The sequence below is a fragment of the Macrotis lagotis genome, chromosome 3 (assembly GCF_037893015.1).
Source record: "Macrotis lagotis isolate mMagLag1 chromosome 3, bilby.v1.9.chrom.fasta, whole genome shotgun sequence".
In the NCBI taxonomy this organism is placed as follows: Eukaryota; Metazoa; Chordata; class Mammalia; order Peramelemorphia; family Peramelidae; genus Macrotis; species Macrotis lagotis.
Genome location: NC_133660.1, coordinates 282,539,985 through 282,561,055, shown reverse-complemented (window position 1 = coordinate 282,561,055; position 21,071 = coordinate 282,539,985). Strand labels below are relative to the sequence as shown.

General features: G+C 60.1%; 3 protein-coding genes, 1 long non-coding RNA gene and 1 other non-coding gene across 14 annotated transcripts; 2 read left to right on the top strand and 3 right to left on the bottom strand.

Annotated features, from left to right (window-relative positions):
- Positions 1–105: 105 nt before the first annotated feature.
- Positions 106–5,348, bottom strand: BRMS1 (BRMS1 transcriptional repressor and anoikis regulator). Of its 5 annotated transcripts, none has more exons than XM_074231011.1 (10): positions 5,187–5,348; positions 4,080–4,232; positions 3,910–4,000; positions 3,592–3,719; positions 3,398–3,477; positions 3,215–3,311; positions 3,052–3,114; positions 2,109–2,173; positions 598–637; positions 106–335 (listed from the first exon to the last, which is right to left on the bottom strand). In XM_074231011.1, the coding sequence occupies exons 2-10, from the start codon at positions 4,225–4,227 to the stop codon at positions 247–249; spliced, it is 801 nt and encodes a 266-aa protein (XP_074087112.1). In that variant the 5' UTR covers positions 4,228–4,232; positions 5,187–5,348; the 3' UTR covers positions 106–246. The 5 variants fall into 5 exon arrangements, with proteins under 5 accessions (XP_074087112.1, XP_074087110.1, XP_074087109.1 ...); XM_074231009.1 differs by having other exon boundaries at positions 3,052–3,144; positions 4,080–4,252; positions 5,187–5,347; XM_074231008.1 differs by having other exon boundaries at positions 3,052–3,144; positions 5,187–5,347.
- A 284-nt stretch (positions 5,349–5,632) lies between these two features.
- B4GAT1 (beta-1,4-glucuronyltransferase 1) lies at positions 5,633–7,742 on the bottom strand. The gene is made up of 3 exons (XM_074231007.1): positions 6,548–7,742; positions 6,106–6,438; positions 5,633–5,962 (listed from the first exon to the last, which is right to left on the bottom strand). Exons 1-2 carry the CDS (start codon positions 7,664–7,666, stop codon positions 6,247–6,249), a joined length of 1,311 nt encoding a protein of 436 aa, XP_074087108.1. The 5' UTR covers positions 7,667–7,742; the 3' UTR covers positions 5,633–5,962; positions 6,106–6,246.
- Positions 7,743–8,055: 313 nt separating this feature from the next.
- On the top strand, positions 8,056–12,426 carry LOC141518726 (uncharacterized). Of its 6 annotated transcripts, none has more exons than XR_012477272.1 (4): positions 8,066–8,184; positions 9,900–9,968; positions 10,422–10,638; positions 10,753–12,424. It is a non-coding gene; the product is annotated as an uncharacterized LOC141518726 (long non-coding RNA). The 6 variants fall into 6 exon arrangements; XR_012477270.1 differs by having other exon boundaries at positions 8,067–8,946; XR_012477271.1 differs by having other exon boundaries at positions 8,056–8,184; positions 9,900–10,638; positions 10,753–12,426.
- TRNAS-GCU (transfer RNA serine (anticodon GCU)) lies at positions 8,128–8,209 on the top strand. The gene has a single exon. It is a non-coding gene; the product is annotated as a tRNA-Ser (tRNA).
- Positions 10,925–20,458, bottom strand: SLC29A2 (solute carrier family 29 member 2). Its single transcript, XM_074231004.1, has 12 exons — positions 20,390–20,458; positions 20,117–20,198; positions 19,690–19,850; positions 19,270–19,409; positions 18,265–18,399; positions 17,865–17,962; positions 16,991–17,075; positions 15,334–15,446; positions 15,001–15,106; positions 14,550–14,635; positions 14,055–14,254; positions 10,925–13,512 (listed from the first exon to the last, which is right to left on the bottom strand). Exons 1-12 carry the CDS (start codon positions 20,416–20,418, stop codon positions 13,401–13,403), a joined length of 1,347 nt encoding a protein of 448 aa, XP_074087105.1. The 5' UTR covers positions 20,419–20,458; the 3' UTR covers positions 10,925–13,400.
- Positions 20,459–21,071: the final 613 nt, after the last annotated feature.

Here is a 21,071-nt window from a genome sequence, read left to right as displayed (position 1 = left end):
TCCTAGGAACAGCAGAGATGGAGCTGGCCCTGGGCCCCTGCCCCTGGCAGCCGCGCATCGAGAAGGCAGCTTCCAGTGACCCCCTGGGCCAGGATGGCAAAGATGGGCTGGCACTGGGCCATTCTAAGAGTCTACTGGCTCTGGGTGAAAGCCACAGCCGGGGATGGCATCCAGGACACCTGGGTCTACAGCCTGTTGGCATCCTGGCTATCAAGAGGAAAGGGTGGCAGAGCCCAGGACTCCGAGTCATCTGGTGGCCGGAGGGCCCAGGAGTCGGTCCAGAAGCCCCAGGTGTCCGGTCAGGCCTTGGGTGCAGCTCGTCTGCCCTTCAGGGGCTAGAAGACAGGAATCGACCGTGGGCAGTCCCATGGACGGTGCCCTGGGCCAAGCAGGCGGACCTCAGGCAGGAGAGGGAGGGGGCTCGGCCCCCTGCCACCTTTAGGTGGTGGTCACCCGAGATGGGGCGGTCACCCAAGGTGGAGCAGCTGGTGGGGGCTCCCCTCTTCCCTCAGCAATCCCACCCTGGCCCACCAGCCCAGGGCCTTCTCTGAGGGGGAAGAACTGGTGAGGAGGGGGATGGGCCTTTTCTCATCTTACCCTCGGGCTTCCTCTTCTGGGGGGACACGGCCACCTTAGCCTGGGGGAGAGAAGACAGGGCCCTGCTCCTAGGCTAGCTCTGAGCCAGCGGTCCCTCCTCTTCCCCATCGTCCCCGACCCTTTACTGGACTAGGGATGATGTCCCTAGGCCAGCCAGGCCAGATGTGCAGACACCGACCCAAGGTCTCACAGGAAACTGGGGAGTTGAGATTCGAACCCAGGACTTTGGACTCCAGAGCTAGGGCTCTGAGGCCCACCTACTGCTCCAGGCTTCCCCTTTCTGGGGCCCCTTCACCTGGTCACTTTGGGGCCTGGCCCATTTCAGGTAAAACTCACACCTGACCTTTAAACTAAGCCCCAAACCTAAGGGAGAATTTCAGGCTGCAAGCAGCTGGGGGGAACCAGGGCTAGGCCCCACGTCTTTACGGGACGAGGTGGGGGAATCTTAGTGAAGGTCCCTAGTCAAGTGGCCTCTCCTGCCAAACACCAGCCTCCTTCATCATTCTACCTTCCCCCCCTCCCCCCTTCCCTACCTGGACCCTTTGCTCAGCTCCATCCCACAGCCCAGGGCCCAGGACCCCCAGCAGTCCCCCCCCAGTGTCATGTCTTGCCCCACCCCCAGCTGCTGCCGATGGCACCAGGGGATAACAGAAAATGGAGCTCACTGGGCCATCAACGCCAGTGGAGGAGCCCCCAAACTTCATTGCTCTTCTTTCCTGGCCCCCTCCTCCCCATCGGCTGCCCCCCTCAGTTCCCATGTAGGCCAGGGTCATCTCCACACAGATGATTCTAGGGTTCCTCCCGCTGAGCCCCAGACTCCCTGCAGACCATCCTCCTCCCTCGCCCTCCATTCCCCTTCTCCCCGTTTCCAGAATCTGCCCCCACCCTAGACTACTGTAATGGCCTGGGGGTGTCTGCCCACTCTAGTCCCTCCTTGCTGTGCTGCTCTTCCCAAGACTGTGGCACCTCCCTGCTCACCAACTCCCGGGGGCTCCCCAGCCCCACCAGAAACAAATACAGAATCCTCTGCTTGCCATTCCAGGCCCCTGCTACCTCTCCTGACTCCTCATTCCCTCCTGGCTGCCCTCCAGTCTCAGCTCAACCCCAGCTTCCCACAGGAAGTCTCTCTGCTCCCCCTTAAGCCAAGGCCCTCCTTTGATCCCCCACAATTTGTCCTGAGTGATGTGTTGGCAGGTTCTCCCTCATTAGGCTAAGAGCCTCTGGAGCTTGGCATCCAGGTGGTGCCTAATTTGTGCATGTGGAAAATGAGAGGGAGCAGCCCTGACCCTGAGGCTGCCCCAGGAGACACCTGGACTCTGCCTCCAGGGCCTCAGATTGGGCCTGGCCTCCTGGCCCAGCCCTCCCCAGGTGGCATGGGTGTGCCTGGCTCTTGGCAGACATCACAGGAGAGCAACTCTACTCTGTTCACCCTTTTCCCCAAGGGGGTCCGGGCCCCAGAAGAGTATCTCTACCAAGGCTGCCACCGCTACTCCACGGTGGCCACCCCTTACCTTCTTAATGGCCGTCCAGTCTTCCAGGATGTCCATGTCCTCCAGCATGTAAACGATATAGGGGCCTGAGAAGGGGTGGAGTCAATGAAAAGCACAGCCAGGCCTGGGTGCCCATGGGTTCTGCCCCTCCTTCCCCTCTGTGCAGCTCCTGAGATAATCTCTAACTTCCCTAATCCAATCAAGGTCTAATCTCACTCGTTACCCTGGTCCTCAGATCCCCACTTTCTTCTCTTCCCATAGCAGCTCAAGGGGTCCTCCCACAATCCAGAGCTGGGCAGGACACCTCAAGGTCCTGCTTGGCCCCCCCAGTGGCCCTGCCTTCACCTTGGGAAGTCCTGTCTCCAGCCATGCAGGCCACCAACCTCCTGGTTCCTTATGAGGTTCGGCTTGGAGGCTATGTCCCTTTCTTATCCCCAGTGGGGGCTTTTCTCCCAGGGCCAGGAAGGCTTGGCCCTCCTCTGGCAAGGCCCTGGCACACAGTGCCCACTGCTTGCTTGGGCAATCACCTTTCATTTCCAGGGCTCTGATATCACATGATGGCACCGCCCCCCCCCCCACAGTGGATGGGGGTTTGGTCCAGGCTTGTAGCTCCTTAGAGGAAGGAATTCCCAGTATGGAAATGGACTCCATTGATGCTGGTCACAGCCCAGACAAGCCACTGGGCAAGCTGTGATGGCCTTGGCCAGGGCTGGACAGTCAGGAGGGGTCAGAATGCACAATTCCAGGGGCCCCCATCCTCTAGGCCCCATGGTGCCCTCTAGGCTGGAGACTCCCATTCTCCTGTAGCTTCAGAGTCCCTTTCAGTGTGGTGCGGTACCCTCCCTTCCCCTGTGTCTTCTAGGCCTAGTGTCTATGGACTTCCCTCAATGGGCAGCAGTTCCAGTGTTAGGATAAGGGCCCCCAGAGCACCCCGACCCCCAGGGCTTGTGGTGAGTTGGGATACCTGAGACGAGCGGCGCCTTCTTCCTCTTGCCAGACTGCAGGGTCTCCCAGGGTCTCGAGTTCCCTTTTGGATGCAGCTTATCATCCCACCACTCTGTCCCAAAGAGGTGGGGTCAGCAGTGCCCCCTGCCCCTGCTCCCCACTCCCCTCGGCCTGGGCCTCACCAGAGTTGATGTCGATGCTCTGGCGGTCCTCCTCCAGGCGCTGGATCCGCTCTTGCAGCTCACCCTGCAAGGCGTCGTACAGCAGCAGCCGCTCACTCTAAAAAGGGTCATGGGGGGGTTTGGGGTCAGGCTGGAGGGCCGCGGTGCCCCTATCCCTGGGCCCCTGGGCCTCCACACACTCACCTCCAGGTGCTGCCTGGCTCCCTGCAGCTCACATTCATACTTGTTCCTGATCACATCCAGACAGAAGCCCTTGTAGATGCCTGCAGAGAGAGAAAGGGGAGCCCTGGGAGGGGGGGCATCCAGGCTGGCAGCAGAGGGGAAGAGAGGAGGGAACAGCTCCCAACAGCCTTGGGGACCCAGGGCCAGGCACTCACCTGCCACCTGAATTCGAATCTTGAGGCTCTGCTGCAGTCCTCCAAGGGGCTCAGTGTACTCGGGGGCACGCTCAGCCCCCACCTCCTCCAGCCGGGAACGCACCTGGCTCAGCCGCTCCTTGAACAGTCTGAGAAACAAAAGGTCAGGAATGCCCCTTGACAAAGCAAGAAACCGAGGCCCAAGAACACCTAGAAAAACTGGGGACAGGACCAGGACCCAGGCCCATGTCTTCCAACTTTGCTCACTGTGCCCAGGCAAGGTCCCTGCCGGCACAGTGGCCTGTTCTGGGGGGGGGGGGGGCAGCTCCCCAAACTCACTTCTCCTTTAGCTCTGAGAATTGCTTCTCCAGGTCTGACATCTCATCGAGACACTCGACACGGCGACGCTCACAGTCCTCGTCGTCCATCTCTGTGGGACAAAGGGTGGGTCAGTCTTCCCCGGCAAGAGGAGCAGGGGTTCCCTCCGTGCCAGGGGCTGGTGGGCGTACCTGAGCTCTCGCCTTCTGACTCTGTCTGGCTTCCGCTCTGTTCATCTTCGCTGCCCTCTTCCTCCAGCCCGTTCATCTCTGGGGCAGAGTCCCCGTCTCCATCTCCCTCCATGGCCCTGGCTTCCTTGCTCAGGGGCTGGCCTGGCATTGTTACTGAGAAGAGGACAGGGCACCTTGGAGGACAATGCCAGGTATCAGAGAAAAGGGTCTACTAAGACTAATTGAGAAGGGAAGGGGAGGCACTCCCAGCCAAACCTTAAGAAATAAACTACAGCAAGACTGTACAGCGCCCTGCAGAGACTGGCTCAATCCTGTGAGATGGGACAGTCGTGGCGGGGCTCCGGGGCGACGCCATGGGCAGGACGCAGGGCTTTGCCCAAGGTTACGTGGCAGGGAAGTGCCCAAGGCCAGAAGGGAACCCTTCGTGATGTGGGTGGAGGTAAGTCACTTGCTCTGAGGCAGGGGGTCCTCAGTTTCCTCAAAGTGCACCCCCATCCAGGATTGCTTGGGGGTGCCCCTACCCAGCCCGGTATCTACAGGCTCATCCTCTTGGCTGGCAATCAGGTGTCCAAGCTTGGGTGCCCGTCCCTGGGACAGGAGGGGGCCCTGCCAGAGGGCTGGATTTGAAGTCAGGAAAGACTGGGTTCAGACCCCACCTGGGGCCCTCAGACCAGTCGCTGCCCCCTTGCCTCAGTTTCCTTTTCTGTAAAAGGAGAATTAACCAACATCCGAGGCTCCCTCCGCCCAGAGGCAACACCTGCGCCCCTCTGACCTGGACCTGTGGGGGGGCTGGGGGGAGGGGAGAGACCTGGGCCCTGGAGAAGGGGGGCGGCCGGGGCCAGCCCGGGCCTAGCAAGGGGTGGGCCCCGCGGACCCCAGACCTCTCCACGTGGGGCCCCGGGGCCGCCCCCACCGACCCCTCCCCCTCCTGGTCAAAGGGGCGGGCCCGGGGGAAGTTTCCAGAAGCCCTCCTGGGCCCGGCCCGGCGCCTGGCGGGGCACCGAGGCGGGGCGGGCGCGGCCCCCGCCCGGCCCCCCCCCGGCCACGGCGCCCAGGCGGCTCCGGGCGGCCCCCGGGGACACGCGCCCAGCGCGCGGCCGCACGAACCTGCGCGGCCCGGGAGGCCCGGATCCAGGCGGCGGCTCCGGCCCGGGCTGCGGGGACGCGAGCGACGCAGCCGGCAGCCGGCCCTGTCCCGGAAGTCTCTGCCCGCGCCCCGCCCCGCAGGGAGGAGCCGAGCGGCCCGGGCCCCGCCCCCGAGCGGCGAGCGGGAACGGCGGCCGAGGACGTCATCAAGGAGCGCCGAGCCGCGAGGGACGCCGGGACGCCAGCGCGCCGCGCGGTTCCCTAGCAACCGGGGACGCTCCGCCCCGCCTTTGGGAGGTGTGGGGGGGCCGAAGCCCGGGGCCCCTAAGCCTAGGGCTCGCCTCGTAGAGGGGGGAACCCGAGGTTGGCGGCAGGGCGCAATAAAGGCTACACGGAGACCCCACTCGAGTCCTCGCTGTGTTGGAGCAGGGGGCGGGGCCGGGAAGGGAACCACACGGAGACACGCGCCACGTGAACAGTGTTTATTGGCACAGGATCATCGAGTCCAAGTCCGGGGCTCCGCAGCTGGGGGAGGGGGTCCCCCGGGGGCTGCGGCCCCGCAAGGGCCCTTCCGGTGACGAGTCAACAGACTCAGAGAGGAAGGGGTCACTCCTCCGGGTCCCCCGTGCGTCCGGGGCAGCGTGGGGCTCCCAACCTCCTCCTTCCCTTCCACCACCAGAGGCAGACAAGGGGCCCGGCTCATCCGCTCCATCTCTCTGTCTCTCTGTGTCTCTCTCACCGCGCTGGTGGGGGACCTCGGGCCGGAGCGGAGGAGCGTGGCGGTGGAGACGGGGGACCTGGGGATGCGCAGAAGGGCCGCGATGAGGGTGCTCGGGGAGGCGCGGGGGGCTGCCGCCTGCACTGGGGCTGCTTGCTTCCCCCACGGCCCCACTCCCTTTCCCAGTCCCTTCCTGACCCCCGGCCCCCCGAGGAATCTTACCTCTTGGCTCTGCCACCTCAGGGCTCAGCCCCCACCTAACAAAAGCCCACCCCCGGGAGAAGGACTGGGTCACCCCTGAGGGGGAAACCTGAAGAGCCCAAGGCCCCAGCCCTGCCTCGGGGGGGGGGCCACTGGAGGGGCTCAGCATCGCCGGGGGGAGTCCGGATACTTGAGCTTCAGCTCCTGCTTGAACTGGCGGAAGAGGATTTTGTTGCGCTGATTCTCCGCCTCCTTCTGGGGGTGGAAGTCCCCCGGCATCTTGAAGCCCTGGTGCACCAGGAAAGCCTCGTTCAGCACCTCGAACTCGTAGCCGGCCACGTGGAGCTCACAGGCCTGCGGGGCGGCAGAGGCAGAGGGAGGGTTAGGGGGGACACCCCGCCCCCCGTCCCCCGCCCCCCGCAGCGGCCCTTCCCTCCCGCGGCCCGGGGGGGGAGGGGGGCACCTGGCTGATGCGGTTGAAGCCGTACTGGCGGAACCTCTCGTCGTAGGCCGGCACGGCGCCCCCCGCCACGTAGAAGGGCTCCCAGGGGTCCTGCCAGGTGACGCGGTAGGCCGGGCGCAGGGGCCCCCCCAGGGGCAGGGCCAGCCAGCGCGAGTAGTTGGTGGGGGCCTGGCAGCGCGGGCACAGCTCGGCGTAGAAGGGGCGCACGTGGCCCATCTTGAGGAAGCGCAGGAGCTCCACCTTGGTGCGGGGCACGCGCACCCCGCGGCGGATCTCGAAGGCGGGCAGCACCAGCGCCCGGCCGGCCGCGGCCCCGCCCGCGCGCAGCAGCTCCAGCAGGCCGGCCCAGAGCCCCTCGCTGGGCACCATGTCGGCGTCCAGCACCAGCGCGTGGCCGGCGCCCTCGCGGGCCACGTTGCGCAGCAGGTTGTTGGGGTAGGAGACGTTGGCGGCCAGCGCGTAGTTGCGGCCGGCGCGGCTGCGGGCGCCCAGGCTGCTGAACACGTCGCGGCAGCTGCCGAGGCGCGCGAACTCGCCGGGCTGGCGCGGGTCGGGCACGGCGGCCTCGGCGCGCGCCGGGCACACCAGGTGCATGGTCAGCCGCTCGCGCACGGCCTGCGTGCACAGCGCGCCCAGCGCGTAGCTCAGCACGGTGGCCAGCTGCGCCTCGTCCGGCCGCGCGGCGAACACGGCCACGGCCAGCGGCCCGGCCCAGCGCTCCAGCAGCGTGCCCACGTGGCCCAGGTTGCCCAGGCTGGCGTGCGTGGCCAGCAGCGGGGCGTCGCGCGGCCGCCGCGCGGGGTCGCCCAGCACGTGCCGGTACACGCGGTAGTCGCCGCTGGCGTCCAGGGCGCCGCCGGCCGCCAGCACGGCCCGCAGCTGCTCCTTGGCGCTCTCGGCCGCGCGCCGCTGCAGCCCGGCGCCCAGGGCCGCGCCGCCCGGGAAGAGCTGGCCGTAGCGGCGCCGCTGCTCGTGCCCGTGCAGGCCGGCCAGCAGCGACAGGTAGACGAACTGCAGCAGCGCCACGGCCAGCAGCGCCGCCAGCGCCAGCTTGTAGGCCGAGCAGCGGCCCGCCGGCCCGCCGCCCGCCGCCGGCGCCGAGCCCGGGGCCTTGGCCATGGCGGGCCGGGGAGCGGGAGCGGGAGCGCCCGGGCGAGGGAGGAGGCCGCGCGGGCCGGCCAGGCCCAGCCGAGCCGAGCGGAGCCGAGGACCGCCGAGCCCGAGGAGCTGAGTGCGGCCGCCCCGCGCAGGCGCGCCGGCCCGCCCCGCCCCCCGACCACGCGCCGCCGCCGCCGCCACCGCCCCCTGCCGGCCCGGAGGACGCACTGCAGGCGCGGGAGAGCGGCGCGAGCGGGGCTGCCCGGGGCGGGGGGGGGGTTGGGGGGGGGGACTCCCGCGGCCCCGGAAGCACCTGCCCCCACCCCGCGCCCCTTCTGCAGCTCCTCCGTGGGGGAGGGGAGGCGGGCCCCGCCCTCCGCGGAACGCGCGAACCCCGGCGGGGGAGGGGCGGCGGCGGCGGCGGTGCGCGCGCCGCCCGGCGCAGGGACAAGGGGCCGCGCCGAGGACCGAGCCCGCGGCGGGACGAGGTGGCCGAGTGGTTAAGGCGATGGACTGCTAATCCATTGTGCTCTGCACGCGTGGGTTCGAATCCCATCCTCGTCGCAACCGTTTTCCGCGCTTTTTCCTGGGAGGGGGGAGGAGCCCGCGGCGCCGCGACCCCCGCCCCCCTTTTGACCTCCTCGGAGCCGGCCGCGCCTGCGCAGCTCTGCCTGGCCCGAGCCCGGCCCTGCCCTCAGGGCGCCCCCCGCCCCGCCAGTGGGCCCAGGCTGCTGCGCCCACCTCGAGGGGGCCCCGACCTCGGTGCGAAGCCCCCTCCAGGGGCGCCCCTCAAAGGGGTGCCCGCTGGGGGGGGCCAGAAAAGGCTTGCGGGTGTAGGAATGCCCCAGCTCCTCTTAGGGGCCCCGGGGTGGGGGGCTCCCCCCCGAGCCCTGCTGGGCACCCCGGTTCTGGAGCAGCGGCGGCCCCAAGGCGGTGGCTAAGAAGTGGGGGTCCCGCGGCGGGGCGGCCGCATCCTGCCCCTGTACCCCGGCCTGGCGCAGTGGCGGGGCCCGGGGCCCGGGGCCGAGGCCAGGACTTGGGAGCCGGCCGAAGTTGCTTTTCCGTGGAGCTGAGGAAAGGGCACATGCCCGCCGAACAGTTATGATGTCATTATTTTGACAGGAAGAGGGGGCCGCGGCTCCCCGGACCCTCGGGGGCCAGTGAGCCTGGGCCACCTCGGCTCTCCACGCTGGCACCTAAACAGCTCCCTGGAGGAGGGGCAGCCCTGCTCCTCTCAGACTCAGCCCCCACATCCCCATGCCACAGGTGGTCCAGCTCCTTCAAGTCGGACGTTACCTCAGGTGACATCTCCCTTGATTCTACAGAAAATGACATTTTCAACCCTTTTTGTTTACCTGTTTAGTTCAGGATCTTCCTTCCTGTGTGAATTGTGATTTAGGAGGTTCATAATGGAATGCTTGGGTCAGAGTTAGCTTTCTTCATAATTCCAAGCTGGGCCCGCTGGGAGCTCTACCAGTTCTGATCTCTCACTAAGAAACTTAGCCTTTCTCTAACACGATGGGTTTGTGGAGAAGCCTGGAGTTGCCTTCATTTGGTTTAAAGCTGTTGGGTTGCATTCTGTCTTTTGAAACCTCTGCTATGGAATGGGACTCTTAGTCCCATATCTTTGTATCAATTCCCCAGGCATTTTCAGGCCTTTTGTCAAAGATTTGACTCCATGACTTTTTTCTCCCATTCCTTAGCTTCTTTTTTTAAGTCATTTACCTTGGTTTTGTTTATGTACAAGCTCCTTTGACCATCAGAATTAGCTATTTGAGATCTGGGATTTCCTATCATGGTGGATACTGTTTCTATCACACACACACACACACACACACCCCTCAGTGGGCCTTGGTTCATGATCGTGGATGAAGTCAAGTCAAATAAAAAAGCATTGCACACCCTTTCTGACTAACTATGAGGTATTGTACTAAGTTCTGGGACAGGCAAAAATCCCCATCTAATGAGGGAAACAGCCCATCAGCAACTTGGAACACACAACCAGTTCACAGGGTCCAGTGAGGACCACCTCAAAGGTAAAGTGTAAGGGGCATCCAGAAGGATGGTGAAAGGTGGGAACTGAGGTGGACCCCTTGCCAAGAAGCCAAGGTCTCTTCCAAGTCCCACTGAAGCCTCGCAGGATGACTTCCTCCTAAGGGACCAGGGATTTGCATAGACTATGATAGAAGAGCACAGGCTCAGAGAGGTTACAGAAGACATTTTTGGCCACAGAATGGTTTTGTTTTTTTTTTAGGAAAACAATCTCAGTTGTCCTACTCTTTGTGACCCTATTTGGAGTTTTCTTGGCGAAGACAATGGAGAGGTTGGCCATTTCCTTCTGCTCATTTTCAAGATGAGGAAACTGAGGCAAACAGGGTGAATTGACTTACCCAAATTGACAAGCTCAGCTAGGAAGTGTCTGAGGCCAGATCTGAACCCACATCTTCCTGCTCCAGGCCTGGAGCTCTGGGCACAGTGGTGCCCCTCTGAGGCCCCATAATTTGATTGCTGCCTTTGTACTTGGTGTCTTTACCTTACAGTCATTTACAATTCTCCTCCCAGATAAAGACCAATGAACAGGATCCTTCTGATCCTGGACCCTCAGCTAGAGAGGGGTGGGGCAGAAAGGCCATCTACCTAATGCTTACACTTAGAGATGAGGAACCAGGGTTCAAAAGGTAAATGACTTGCCCAAAGTCACACAGTCAGACCCCTGAAGAAGGAATAGGAGACAGCCCCTCCCCACACCATCCCTGTGACCCCCATTTCCCCTCAGATTCTGATGGAGACAGCCCAAGCCTCTGAGCTTGGGGGATGGGATGCTTCCAGCCTTCTGCCAAATGATTCAACCTCAGAACTGATAGGATTTTATCAGTGGAAATGGTGTGCAAGAGGCAGGACCACCTACTTTGCTGCTGCCCCCTAAGCACCATCCTACTTCCATTAGAAGGCACAGTCCGACCTCTCTATTCGCACCCCAGGCTTGGTACACAGTAAGTCCGTAATAAATACTTGTTCATTCATTCATCCAGCTCTTCTGCACGTGACCCCCCCCCCCCCCAGCTTGTTCTTGTGCTTCCATTTGCCAGATTGTTTGACTTTTCCAGGGCCCGGCCTGGGGTCTTCATTGGTACGAGTGAAGCCGTGCACCAGTCAGGTCAGAGATCCTGAGTCACTGAAGCATCATTCTCCCTCCCAGGCTACTGGGCAGTTGGTTCAATGGGCATTCTCCAAACCCTGCCCTCCCCTCCCCACTAGTCACATCCTCCTTAAGCTTGATAAGGGCCCTACCATCTGCTTCCTCTGTCTCCCCCAGGGGCCTTCTTTCTTTACCCACATGAGGGATGCCTTATTGACGGTGCCAGGTGTCCAACACAAGGACCTGACTGGACAGAACCAGGCTCAGTCTCAGGACCAGAGGCTGTGCCAATGGGTGGGAAGCCATGTCCAAGAAGAGGCAGGAAAAGCCAGACGATATAAAAAGCCAATCATTTATTTCCCACACCAAACATCTCTCCAGAAGTGCTGGGTATTTGGGGGCTGGGAGTGAAGGGGAAAATCGAGTCATATACAGATTCCTCGGGGGCACAAGAACCCATAAAAATCACAGTATGAGCTGCCTTTTTTTAATTTATGGGTAAACTAAGGACCAGAGAGAAAAATAACTTGTCTTAAGCTAAAAGTTAAGAGCCCCTACATCCTCCTCCCCTAAGGGGTTCCATTCCTCAAGAAAGGGGCTTCCCTGACCTCCCAGCTAATCTCCATCAGCTCCCAAGTCTACCCCCAGACTGATTCTGGGCCCTTGTGTTCACCCCGTTATTACTTCTCAGAGGGAGCAGGGGTCCTCTGCCTCATCTTTCCTACACTGTTCTGCCCTCCATGTCTTGCTGCTTCCCAAGGGGGTGCTTCCTAACCACTATCACACAGGAGAGGGTTGGCATGAGGTCCCTCCTGAGGGTAGGGGCTAGGTGGGCCCTTGGTGGGGAACCTGAGGGAAGGAGCTCACCTCCTACTATGGGATGGACTTCCTGGCTAATCTTCCCTGAACTCCTCTTCCAGGGAGCTTTCCTGATCCCCCACGGCCTGTGCAGCCAGCACTATGGCCTTCTCTGATCCACTGGCATCCACTGGCATAGATTCTGTCTTCTCAGTGAACATGCTGGTTCCCCTGGCAGACAGGGAGAGACTGCCTCATGTTTCTTTTTGTGCTCTCAACCTTAATGTGGTGCCTAGCATACAGTAGGCATTGAATAAATGCATATTGGTTATGTGCTTGTGGCTTAATGCTCCCAACCAGACTATGCCTGAGGGCATGGCCTATGATTTCTTTAAACTTTGTGTCTTCTTCATGCATATATTAGAAACTTGCTAAATGTTTGCTAATCGAATGGAATGCTGCTCTTTCCAGACTTGGAATCCCCATTTTCCTCAGATACCCACTCTGAACTCCACAATGTCTTCGTCTGTCACATGGGGACAATGCCTGCCTCACTCAGAAGCGTTCATTAATGTGTGTATGGGAGTGCCTTGAAAATAGAAGGTACAGGCTCCCTTTGTAAGTGTAAGAGAGCAGGGACTGAGGACTCAGGCCCCAGATGGGCACTTCCTGCAGGAAAAGGGGAAATTGGGTTCTGGGAGGTGTGACAGCACCAACTAGAAGGCGGGAACTCTGGCACCTTCCAGAAGCTTCCTCAGGTCCCTGGGCCAGCAGGAGGACTGAGGGGACCAGGGGGGCAGGCACCCTAAGGGTACAGAGGGGTGATAGGGCTTCTGGACAGCATCGTGGCTGGTTTTTCCCTGAGTCACTGGCAAAGCTCCCTCCCTGCCAGTCTCTGGCACTCTGTCCATGATCTGTGTTTATATTTTCCCGCAGAATGGAAGCTCCTCGGGGACAGGCTCTGGACCCAACCCAGGGTCTGTCAAGTGGGAGGCCCTTCATAATTGCTGTTGAGTTCCCCTTCCCCTTCCCTGCTTTTCTCATTGCACAACCCCTAGCGCAAGGGAACACTGCCGGTCTTCTCAAATGGGGCTTCACATCTCACCCCAAGTTCAGGAGGGTAGATGGTGGCCACACCAAGTCAACTCACAGTAGCAGCAAGCTGGGCCCACCTTTAGCATAGACCTCACTAATAATACTTCTGCAAGGATGGAAGGAATTCAAGGCAAAACTTAGCATTCCCTCCTCTCCTCTCTACAGGCTCCCTTTAAAGCCTTCTCCCAAAGGAAAGATCCCAATGAAATCCCCCAGTTCTCCCAGGGCTTGAGCCCAGGAGCTCCCTCAGATTTGAAGGACAGTCTAAAAATGTCCAAGGTTAGGTTCCCAACAGAAACCAAGAATCTGCAGGAGTCACCTGGTCCCTCCTCCAGGTCAGCACTTCAATCACCAGCCAGGTGGCCAAACGACCCCTTTGGAGAGCTCCTGGAGGACTGCCCAGGACTAGGAAAAGTCAGGGGTCCTTCATCCCCCTTAACAGTTTATTAAAAGCCTGCCAAGTCATGGCCCTTCCTTGGCAGGCAGGAGAGGGAAGCTGCTGGCTGTGAGCAGCTCCCTCCCAAGAATCCTTCTGGGGTGGGGGACAGTCGTGGAGGTCTCACCTACCCTGGTCCTCCTGTTCTCCCAGTCTGGTTCCTCAGTCACCTGTCCAGGACCCACTCCACATTCTCAGCTCTCTTCTCTCCCTCACTCCAAACCTCACAGCCCCCCTGCCTACAAGGTTCCCAGACCAGCAGGGCTGAGGAAGGAAATGGGGCTGTCTCACAAGAGGGATTTGAAGAGAAAGGAGAGAGAGGCACCACAGGAGAGCCCCAGAGCTAGGAAGAAAGTCATGAGGGCTCCGGCCACCTCACTCTCGTGAGGCAGGACCCGCCTGCAAAGGAGGGGGAAAGCAGCTGTTAGAACAGGGGCCACCCTTAGCCAGTCCTTGGGTCCTAGTTCCCAGGCTCCCAAGGTCCCCAGGCTCCTAGGATCTCCCCTTTCATCCATGGAGGGCTCTCTGCTAATAACCCACTTCCTCAACAGGGACACAGCTGTCTCTGGTATCCTGGGGTTTAGAGTACCTTCAGGCTTCTGAGGAAAGGCCCCTAACTGATCCCTCAGCAAATATAGCAGGACAGGCCCTTGTGTCTTCTCCTCCCTCCCGGGGTCAGGTTTTTTTTTAAATTTTTGCAAGGCACTGGGGTTAAATGACTTGCCCAAGGTCTCGTGGCCCAGGGAGGCTGAGGAACTTGCCGCAAGCTATCTGGTTGATGAGCCAGTCGGATCTCAAACTCAGCTCTGAGGGGACTTTCCACTGAACCATCTAGCCTCTCCATTGGAGGAGTGCCCAATGAGGAGCTTTTCAGGGCTCCCCTTCTGACTGACTCCAGAACCCCTTCTCTGCCCTGCCATCTGGCCCCATCGTCCACTCACCTGGGCGCCAGACACATGGTGAGAGACACCAGATAGCCATTGGAGAGTGCAAAGAGAAGCATGAAGGTGATGAAGCAGGCGTCCTGAGGGAAGAGGATGGGCAGGTGGGACCGCTCAGGGATGCGGCACAGCATGAAGAGGGGGACAAATAGAAACCGCAGGCAGGCCAGCAGCGGCAGCAGACGGCCATTCTGGTCCGGCTGGGGGCCAAGACCAACAGAGCGCACCCTTCATCACCACCATCATCCCAGCCCCTACACCTCCCGCCATGTCATCCCTGGGGGCCCAATCTCCAGATCACAAAGGAAAAAGGAACCTCCAAAATGCATAGTGTTTTTGGGGAATCTACTGACTGTTGAGGTCACGCCCCTCACTTTACAGGTGGAAGGTGAGTGGAAGGTCCCACTTGGCTCCCAGACAACCTGGGATTGACTACAGATTTCCTGACTGTCACCCCAAGGTCCTTTCACCTTCCCATAGGCCTGGGACACTCACCCACAGGAAGTAGGAAGTCATACTTCTTCCCAACCAGTCCATGGTATTGAAGAGGAGAAAACAGCAGATGGGGTTAAAGAACTGACCTGGGGAAGGGAGATGGCCCAGAGGCTCAGGGAGGAGTTGGGGCCTCACCCAGCCTCTGTTTAATCTCATGGATCAGGGGAGCATAGATCCAAGGAAGGGACTTTCTAGTTTACAGATGAGGTAACTGAGGCAAGCAGGGGAATGGCTTGCACAGGCTCACCCAGCTCTGAAAGTGTCTGGGACCAGATCTCAGGCCTCCAGATTCTGAGTCAACCCTTTGTCCACTAGGCAGCTCTGCCTTGATGGCTCTAGGGCCCTAATCTAGTCCCAGGTTTTGAGACTGGGACTCCCTTCCTGCAAAGATCTGAGGCTCCTGGTGGTCCCTGGCACTCTTCCCCTCCCTGCCCCCCCTTATGACACTCACTCCACTTTCCAGGACCCCTGGAGCTGGTCACCATGGCTGTGATGGCCGGGAAGACGGACAGGGTGACTGTGAACACCAGAACGATACACAGAGCCATCACCCAGATCTGCAAAGCAGTAGAGTCTGTGTCTGGAGAGTTGGGACGGGGAGGCAGCAAAGCCCCATCTCCCATCCTCACCCACAGTCACCCACTCAGGGAGGAAGGTCAGACGGGAAGAGACCGCAACCATCTGGGAGGCCTAGGTCAAGCCAGACTGGCTAAAGAAAGGGGAGGGGGGAGCAGAAGTCCCAGAGGCTCATGGGAGTTAAAGAATCCTCTTCTCAGGAGCAAACCTTTCTGAGGACCACCAAGACTGAAGGCTTGGCAGGCTTGGGCACCTTCTCTGGCTCTAGCTCCAGGGCTAGCATTGCCTTCTGGGGACTCCCAGGAAAGCCATTCTTCTCATCTGTGGGTAGAGGAGGTGAGTTAGGCTATAACTTCAGCCAGTCGGCCAGCCAACCAATGACCACTCCCACTGTAGGTCTGGCTAGGCTCTGGGGCATGGGCAAAGAGGACCCTCTCTTAGGTGCCTAGCTCTAGGCCAGGCCATCAGTCCTCCATCACCAATCATCTCACCACAGAGGATGTCCTGAGACATCTCAGATTCACCTTATTCCAAACTGAATTCATTACTTCCCCTTCCCCAGCCATCATTTTCCTACTTCTGTCCAAGACACCGCCGTCCCACCAGCTTTGGAGTTGGGAATCTGGCACTGCCTGGACTCCTCCTGCTCCCCCACACTGCTCATCAGCTGCCATCTTGCTGTGGGTACTTTCCTACCATCTCTAGTATTTTGACCCCCTTTTCCCACTCCCACTTAGGCCCCCATCCCCCTAGCACAGATTAGGCCAATGGGCCCCTCAAAAGGAGCTCTGCATTCTGGCATTCTTTTCTCAGGGATATGGCTTGACTCAAGAGATCTGGGGTTCGATTCCTGTCCAGGCCTCTACCTTGTTGTTTGACCTTAGCCAAGTTATATAAACTCTCTAGTTTACTTTTCCTTATCTTTTATTTTATTTTATTTTTTTAAGTTTTTGCAAGGCAAATGGGGTTAAGTGGCTTGCTCAAGGTCACACAGCTAGGTCATTATTAAGTGTCTGAGACCGGATTTGAACCCAGGTACTCCTGACTCCAGGGCTGGTGCTTTATCCACTGCGCCACCTAGCGGCCCCTTCCTTATCTTTTAAATGAAAAGGTGTGGGACATCCCCTCCAGCTCCAACATCCCTACACTCAACTGTTGGGTCAGTGAAAATTCATAACGATAAATAACATTGATAGAAAGCTTGCAGTTCTGCAAAGCTTACATGTGTACCATTTGGCCCTCAACACCCTGTGAGACACATTTTGCAGGTGAGGAAACTGAGTTGGAGAGAGGTAAAGTGGCTTGCCCAGGGTCATACAACTGTAAGCCTCAGAGAATTCTGATATATTAGCAGCAGTTGAGTCATTCCAAGCCACATTGGGGAAGGTGCTCTGTAAGTACAGGGTGCTGTCCAGATGAGAACATCAAACATATTGTTCCTCTCTTGGGGATACACTATGGGACATCCCCCCCCCCATAATATACTTGAGAAAAGAAGATAACCCAGGATAGCAGGTGGGGGTGATGGGGACCACATGAGTATGAGTAATAAAAATAACAGTAATGATAATATTAATGATGATGGTGGTGGTGGTGGACCTCCTAGAGATCCTGGGAGGGAAGTAGTGATGATATAATGATTATCCCCACTGAACCGAGGCAGTCACCGAGTCTCAGACAGATGAAGGTTCCCACAGTCAGTAATTGTGTTTTTAGGTCTCCTGACTTCAAGGTCAGGGCTCCTTCCTCTAAGAATCCCAGTTATTCACAGGTAGCAAAGCAGCAGACTGGACAAGTGGTCTTCTGGGTTGGAGAGGGCCCTCTTGCCCCCCACTCCCAGCTGCCCTCAGCCCTGCCTTGCTCACCAGCTTGGAGCAGCTCTGCCCTGGTCTCCAGTTCATATGCCTGTGGGTGAGGCGCCTTCTTGTCCAGGTAGTATCGGGCAAACTCCTGTAGCAACACAGAGCCGACCAGGCCTTTGTGAAGAATGAGAGGTGCAAGGACTACTCCACGCTGGGATTACCCATCCTGAGAGAGCTCACAATCTAGGCCCCAAGGGACAACTTCAAAACTGAATGTAATCATCAGATCAAGTTTATCACTGTGATCTGGAAGAGACTCCCAGGGTCAGTTATGATACAGACAGGCCAAGAAAAAACTGTGACCCAGAGTGGAAAGGTCATGTGCCAAAGCAATAGGATCCTAGAGTGAGGCCTGGAGAGGACCTTAGCAATCATGCATTCCAACCCTTTCCATTTACAAAGGGGAAAGGAGAGCCCAGGAAGTGAAGTGACCAGTTTATTCAAGGTCACACAAGAAGTAAGTTCCAGAGGAGACATTCAAACCCTAAAACTAGGACTCTTTCCATGGTCTCACCATCTCCTTCTAAGAAGACTTGGAGAAAAAGGAATTACCAGGTAAGGGAGGGTCCCTCTGGTCAGTCCAGGAAATCAGAGCTACAGGGCCTGCCTTTCCTTCCCTTGGTGCCAAACAGCCATGGATCTTACAGGGGCTCCCCAAGGCCATACTCTTCCAGGAAAAAGTATGCTTCTGGGGGATGGGACCTCCCACTTACTCAGGCCACCTGCTCTGGACCCCAGAGCCCCCTACAGGCTTTCCCCAGAGCAAGAGAGGCCAGGTTTGATTCTCATGCCCTTCCATTCCTCCCCTGTTCAGGTGGTTCAGGGATGGGGCTTCATGGGCTTCCAGGAGAGGACCTTGAGAAGGATGTTGGCTTACCAAGTGAGACAGAGACAGGTAGCAGCCAATGGAGACCAGGATCCCTACACACGGGGTGATAAAGTACCCGAGGGCAGAGGTCTGGGCATCCACTCCACCTACAAAGGGAACAGGAGCTGCAGACAGTCTGGCTCCCAACTCTGGCTCCATGAACAGCTCTGCTCCCATCCTAGAGTCCCAGTCCCATGCCTAGATCCTGAAGACTTCCTTCTCCCCCCCTCTCTAGGACTTTGACTCGTCCTCAACCCCTTCTCAGAACTAGGGGATGTTGGCTCCCAGCTCCCAACCAACCCAACTCTTCTTATTGCATTTTCTCCAGCCATTATTCCCAAAGCCTGGGTTGGTAGCCCATTATCCAACCTCCTCCCCAGCCAGAGCCCAACATCATGTCCACACTCACTGGCCATGGACATCAGCATGGCGAGAGCAGCAAAGGTCCCTGCTAAGCCTTGGCCACTGAGGAAAAGGGTGCTGTAGGTAGGAGGCATGGCCCCCAGCTGCCCAAAGAGGCTGCCCTGGAGAATGGCGCAGAAAGCTGGGAGAAAAGCCAAACCATGGTCCCCACTGGGCATTGCCCCTGAGGGAGCAGATCAGTGAGTGCCCTGGCAACAGGAGAGGTCTGGGGTGGCCAGAAGCCTGGGGGGGGGGGTGAGTTTCTGTCCTCCTGTGGGGGGTGGTCAGAGATCAAAATACTTTGCAAACTGGGTGATGCTGTCTGCCCAGGAAAGGAGAAGTAGCTGCCCAGATACTAGCTTCAGGCAGATCTTCAAACCCTCAGGAATTCACTTTTCTTCTCTAGGAAATGGGGACGACAAATCTGTTGCTTCCTCTTTAAAATGAAGGCTTGAATTAGAAGAACCTCAAGTTCCCCAATCCAGCTGTGAAATTTCAGATTCTAGCATTTCAGATCTGGCAACCCAGAGTTCTATGTTCACTCCCATATCTGACATTCTAGATTCTAAGGTCCCTTCCTGTCCTGATGGTCTAAGTTTGTTCTAAGGTGTTCTAGGGTTTCTTCAAGTGCTCCCCTTCTAGGTTCGATTCTGGGTTATAAGGTCCTCTGAAATTCTATGTTCTTTGTTCTAAGGACCATCTAAGTTCTGGCATTCCAGGTTCTATGTTCAAAGTTCTCTCTCAAGGTCTGGTATTCCATGCTCTATGTCCCCTCCTGGCCCTGACATTCTAGGTTCTAAAGATGCTTCCAGTTCTGATGTTCCATATTCAGATATCCCTGCCAGTTGGGACATCCTCCCAGTTCTGTACTATCTCCTAGCTCTGACGTTCCAGGATTGCAGGACTACCTTAATTTGCTCCTCATCCAGACTGGGGCTAGGGAATCCCCAGGGCCAGGGTGGGGAGGAGGGACTTCAGTGGGGAGGACCCAGGCTTCCTGTTTGTCACTCACAGTTGATGAACCAAATGGAAGCCATGGTGATCGAGAAGAAGAGCTCAGGGTTCATGTCCACTTTGACCAGCGCGGCAGTCAGGACGAAGAGTATCAGGATGCCCAGGAGGCTTCCGAGGATGCGCACGCTCTCTGGAATGCTGTATGGGACAAGAAACGGCTGCGGACCCCAATCTGGTATGGGTGCCCCGGAGAAAGAGTCAAGTTGGGAGAGGATAAGGAAGCGGCAGAGAAGTGGTGCCCATGGTTAGGTGGTGCTTACTGAGGAGGAAGGGGCAGAGAAGCACAGGGCTGGGTGGAGCTGGTAGAGGAGCGGGTGTGTGGCTGCCCTTAAGGACCAGGACGGAAGGGGCCGTGGCCGTGGGACTGGAGGCCAGGACCAGGGAGGGGGTGAGGCTGCCCGGGGCAGTGGGCGCTCACCACTGGTAAAGGAAGGAGTTGAGCAGCGTGAAGAGCAGGAGAGGCAGCTGGGACAGAAGGGTCATCCAGTTGTTGAAGCTGAATGCGTCCCCGGGGCCCGTGGTGTTGAGTCCTGGGGGCTCCCCCGAGGCATTGGCGCCCCCCAGCCGAGCCTGGAAGTACTGAGGGGAGCACGGGGGGAGGCGGCGGGGTCACCAGGGACGCCCAGACGGTGCCTCCCGGGGCCGGGGGGGGGGGGGATCCGGGGTCCCGTCCTGGGGGGCACGGGGGGCGCTTGGAGGGGGAGGCAGCCCGGCCTCAGCAGGATGGAGGACGGGGCGCTTTGCCAGGGTGCCTCGGAGGCCCGCGACCTCGGAATATGGGGGCGGAAGGCTTGCCCCCCTTCTGCCCGCGCCCCCTCTCCCGCCGCCCTGAAGGGCCCCCTCACCGGAATGGCCGTGATGAAGAAGTTCCAGGGCAGCAGGGTGCCCAGGCCGAGGATAAAGAAGCTGGCTCCCACCAGGTGGTAGCTGGGGGGGGGGGAGGGCCAGTCAGCACCCCGGGGGGCCGCCCCGGCGAGCGCCAGGACTACAACTCCCAGGAGGCTCGGGCGCCGGCCCCGGCGGCGCGGGCCGCGGGGCTGCTGGGGGTTGTAGTCCCGTCCCGCCGGCCGCTCCGCACCGAGCCGAGCCTCTGCCCCGCGCCCCGCGCCCGGGCTCACCCGTCCTCTGGAGCGTCCCCTCGGGCCATGGCGGGGGCCGGGCCGGGCCGGGCCGGGGCCGGGGCGGCGGGAGGCCGTGGACGCCGAAGCCGCGATGGAGCCGACCTGGACCCGAGGCGCGCAGCGGGGCGGGGGTCTGGAGCCGGGCGGGGTGGGGGTGGGGGGTCAGACCTGGACCCGGGCCCCGGCCCCCCGCGCCGCTCAGCCCAGGCCGCCTCCGCCCCGGGGGGCGCCTCTGGGGGTCCGCACCCACCCCCACGTCGGCCCCGCCGATCGCGCCCCCGCCCCCCGGGACCCTCCCCCTCCCTCGGGGAGCTGCGGCTCACCCGGCCCGCGCCCAGTGCCCCGGCGGCCCCCGAGGACGCGGTGGCGGCGGCCGAGCTGCGGAGCCTGCGGCCTCCCAGGGCCAGAGCCGCGGGGGGACACGTGACGCGGGCCCCCCTGCTCCCGGGCCCCCCGAGCCCGCCTCCCGCGGCCGCCCGGCCCGAGCTGCTGGACAGCTCCCGGCCGCCCCGCCCCGGCCCCGGGGCTCGACCCTCCTGGATCGCGGCACCCTGCACGGGCCTCCCCCGCCTCCCCTCGGCCCCTGGGAGCCTTCACCCGGCTTCAAGAGGCAAATCAAGGACCAGATCCTTCGGGAGACCTTTTCTCCCCTCCCCATCACCGTGGGTTCTTTTTAATG

What these genes read in the sequence shown, in the direction of transcription:
- SLC29A2 (XM_074231004.1), bottom strand. Translation starts at nt 20,418, where the DNA reads ATGGCCCGAGGGGACGCTCCAGAGGACGG. An exon ending in TCTTCATCACGGCCATTCCG is followed by an intron (nt 19,851 to 20,116) that starts GTGAGGGGGCCC and finishes TGCTCCCCTCAG; the next exon opens with TACTTCCAGGCTCGGCTGGG. An exon ending in AACTCCTTCCTTTACCAGTG is followed by an intron (nt 19,410 to 19,689) that starts GTGAGCGCCCAC and finishes TGTCCCATACAG; the next exon opens with CATTCCAGAGAGCGTGCGCA.
- B4GAT1 (XM_074231007.1), bottom strand. Translation starts at nt 7,666, where the DNA reads ATGGCCAAGGCCCCGGGCTCGGCGCCGGCGGCGGGCGGCGGGCCGGCG. An exon ending in GCTTCAACCGCATCAGCCAG is followed by an intron (nt 6,439 to 6,547) that starts GTGCCCCCCTCC and finishes GCCGCCCCGCAG; the next exon opens with GCCTGTGAGCTCCACGTGGC.
- BRMS1 (XM_074231009.1), bottom strand. Translation starts at nt 4,227, where the DNA reads ATGCCAGGCCAGCCCCTGAGCAAGGAAGCCAGGGCCATGGAGGGAGAT. An exon ending in TTCTCAGAGCTAAAGGAGAA is followed by an intron (nt 3,720 to 3,909) that starts GTGAGTTTGGGG and finishes TTTGTTTCTCAG; the next exon opens with ACTGTTCAAGGAGCGGCTGA. An exon ending in ACTGGACGGCCATTAAGAAG is followed by an intron (nt 638 to 2,108) that starts GTAAGGGGTGGC and finishes TCTCTCCCCCAG; the next exon opens with GCTAAGGTGGCCGTGTCCCC.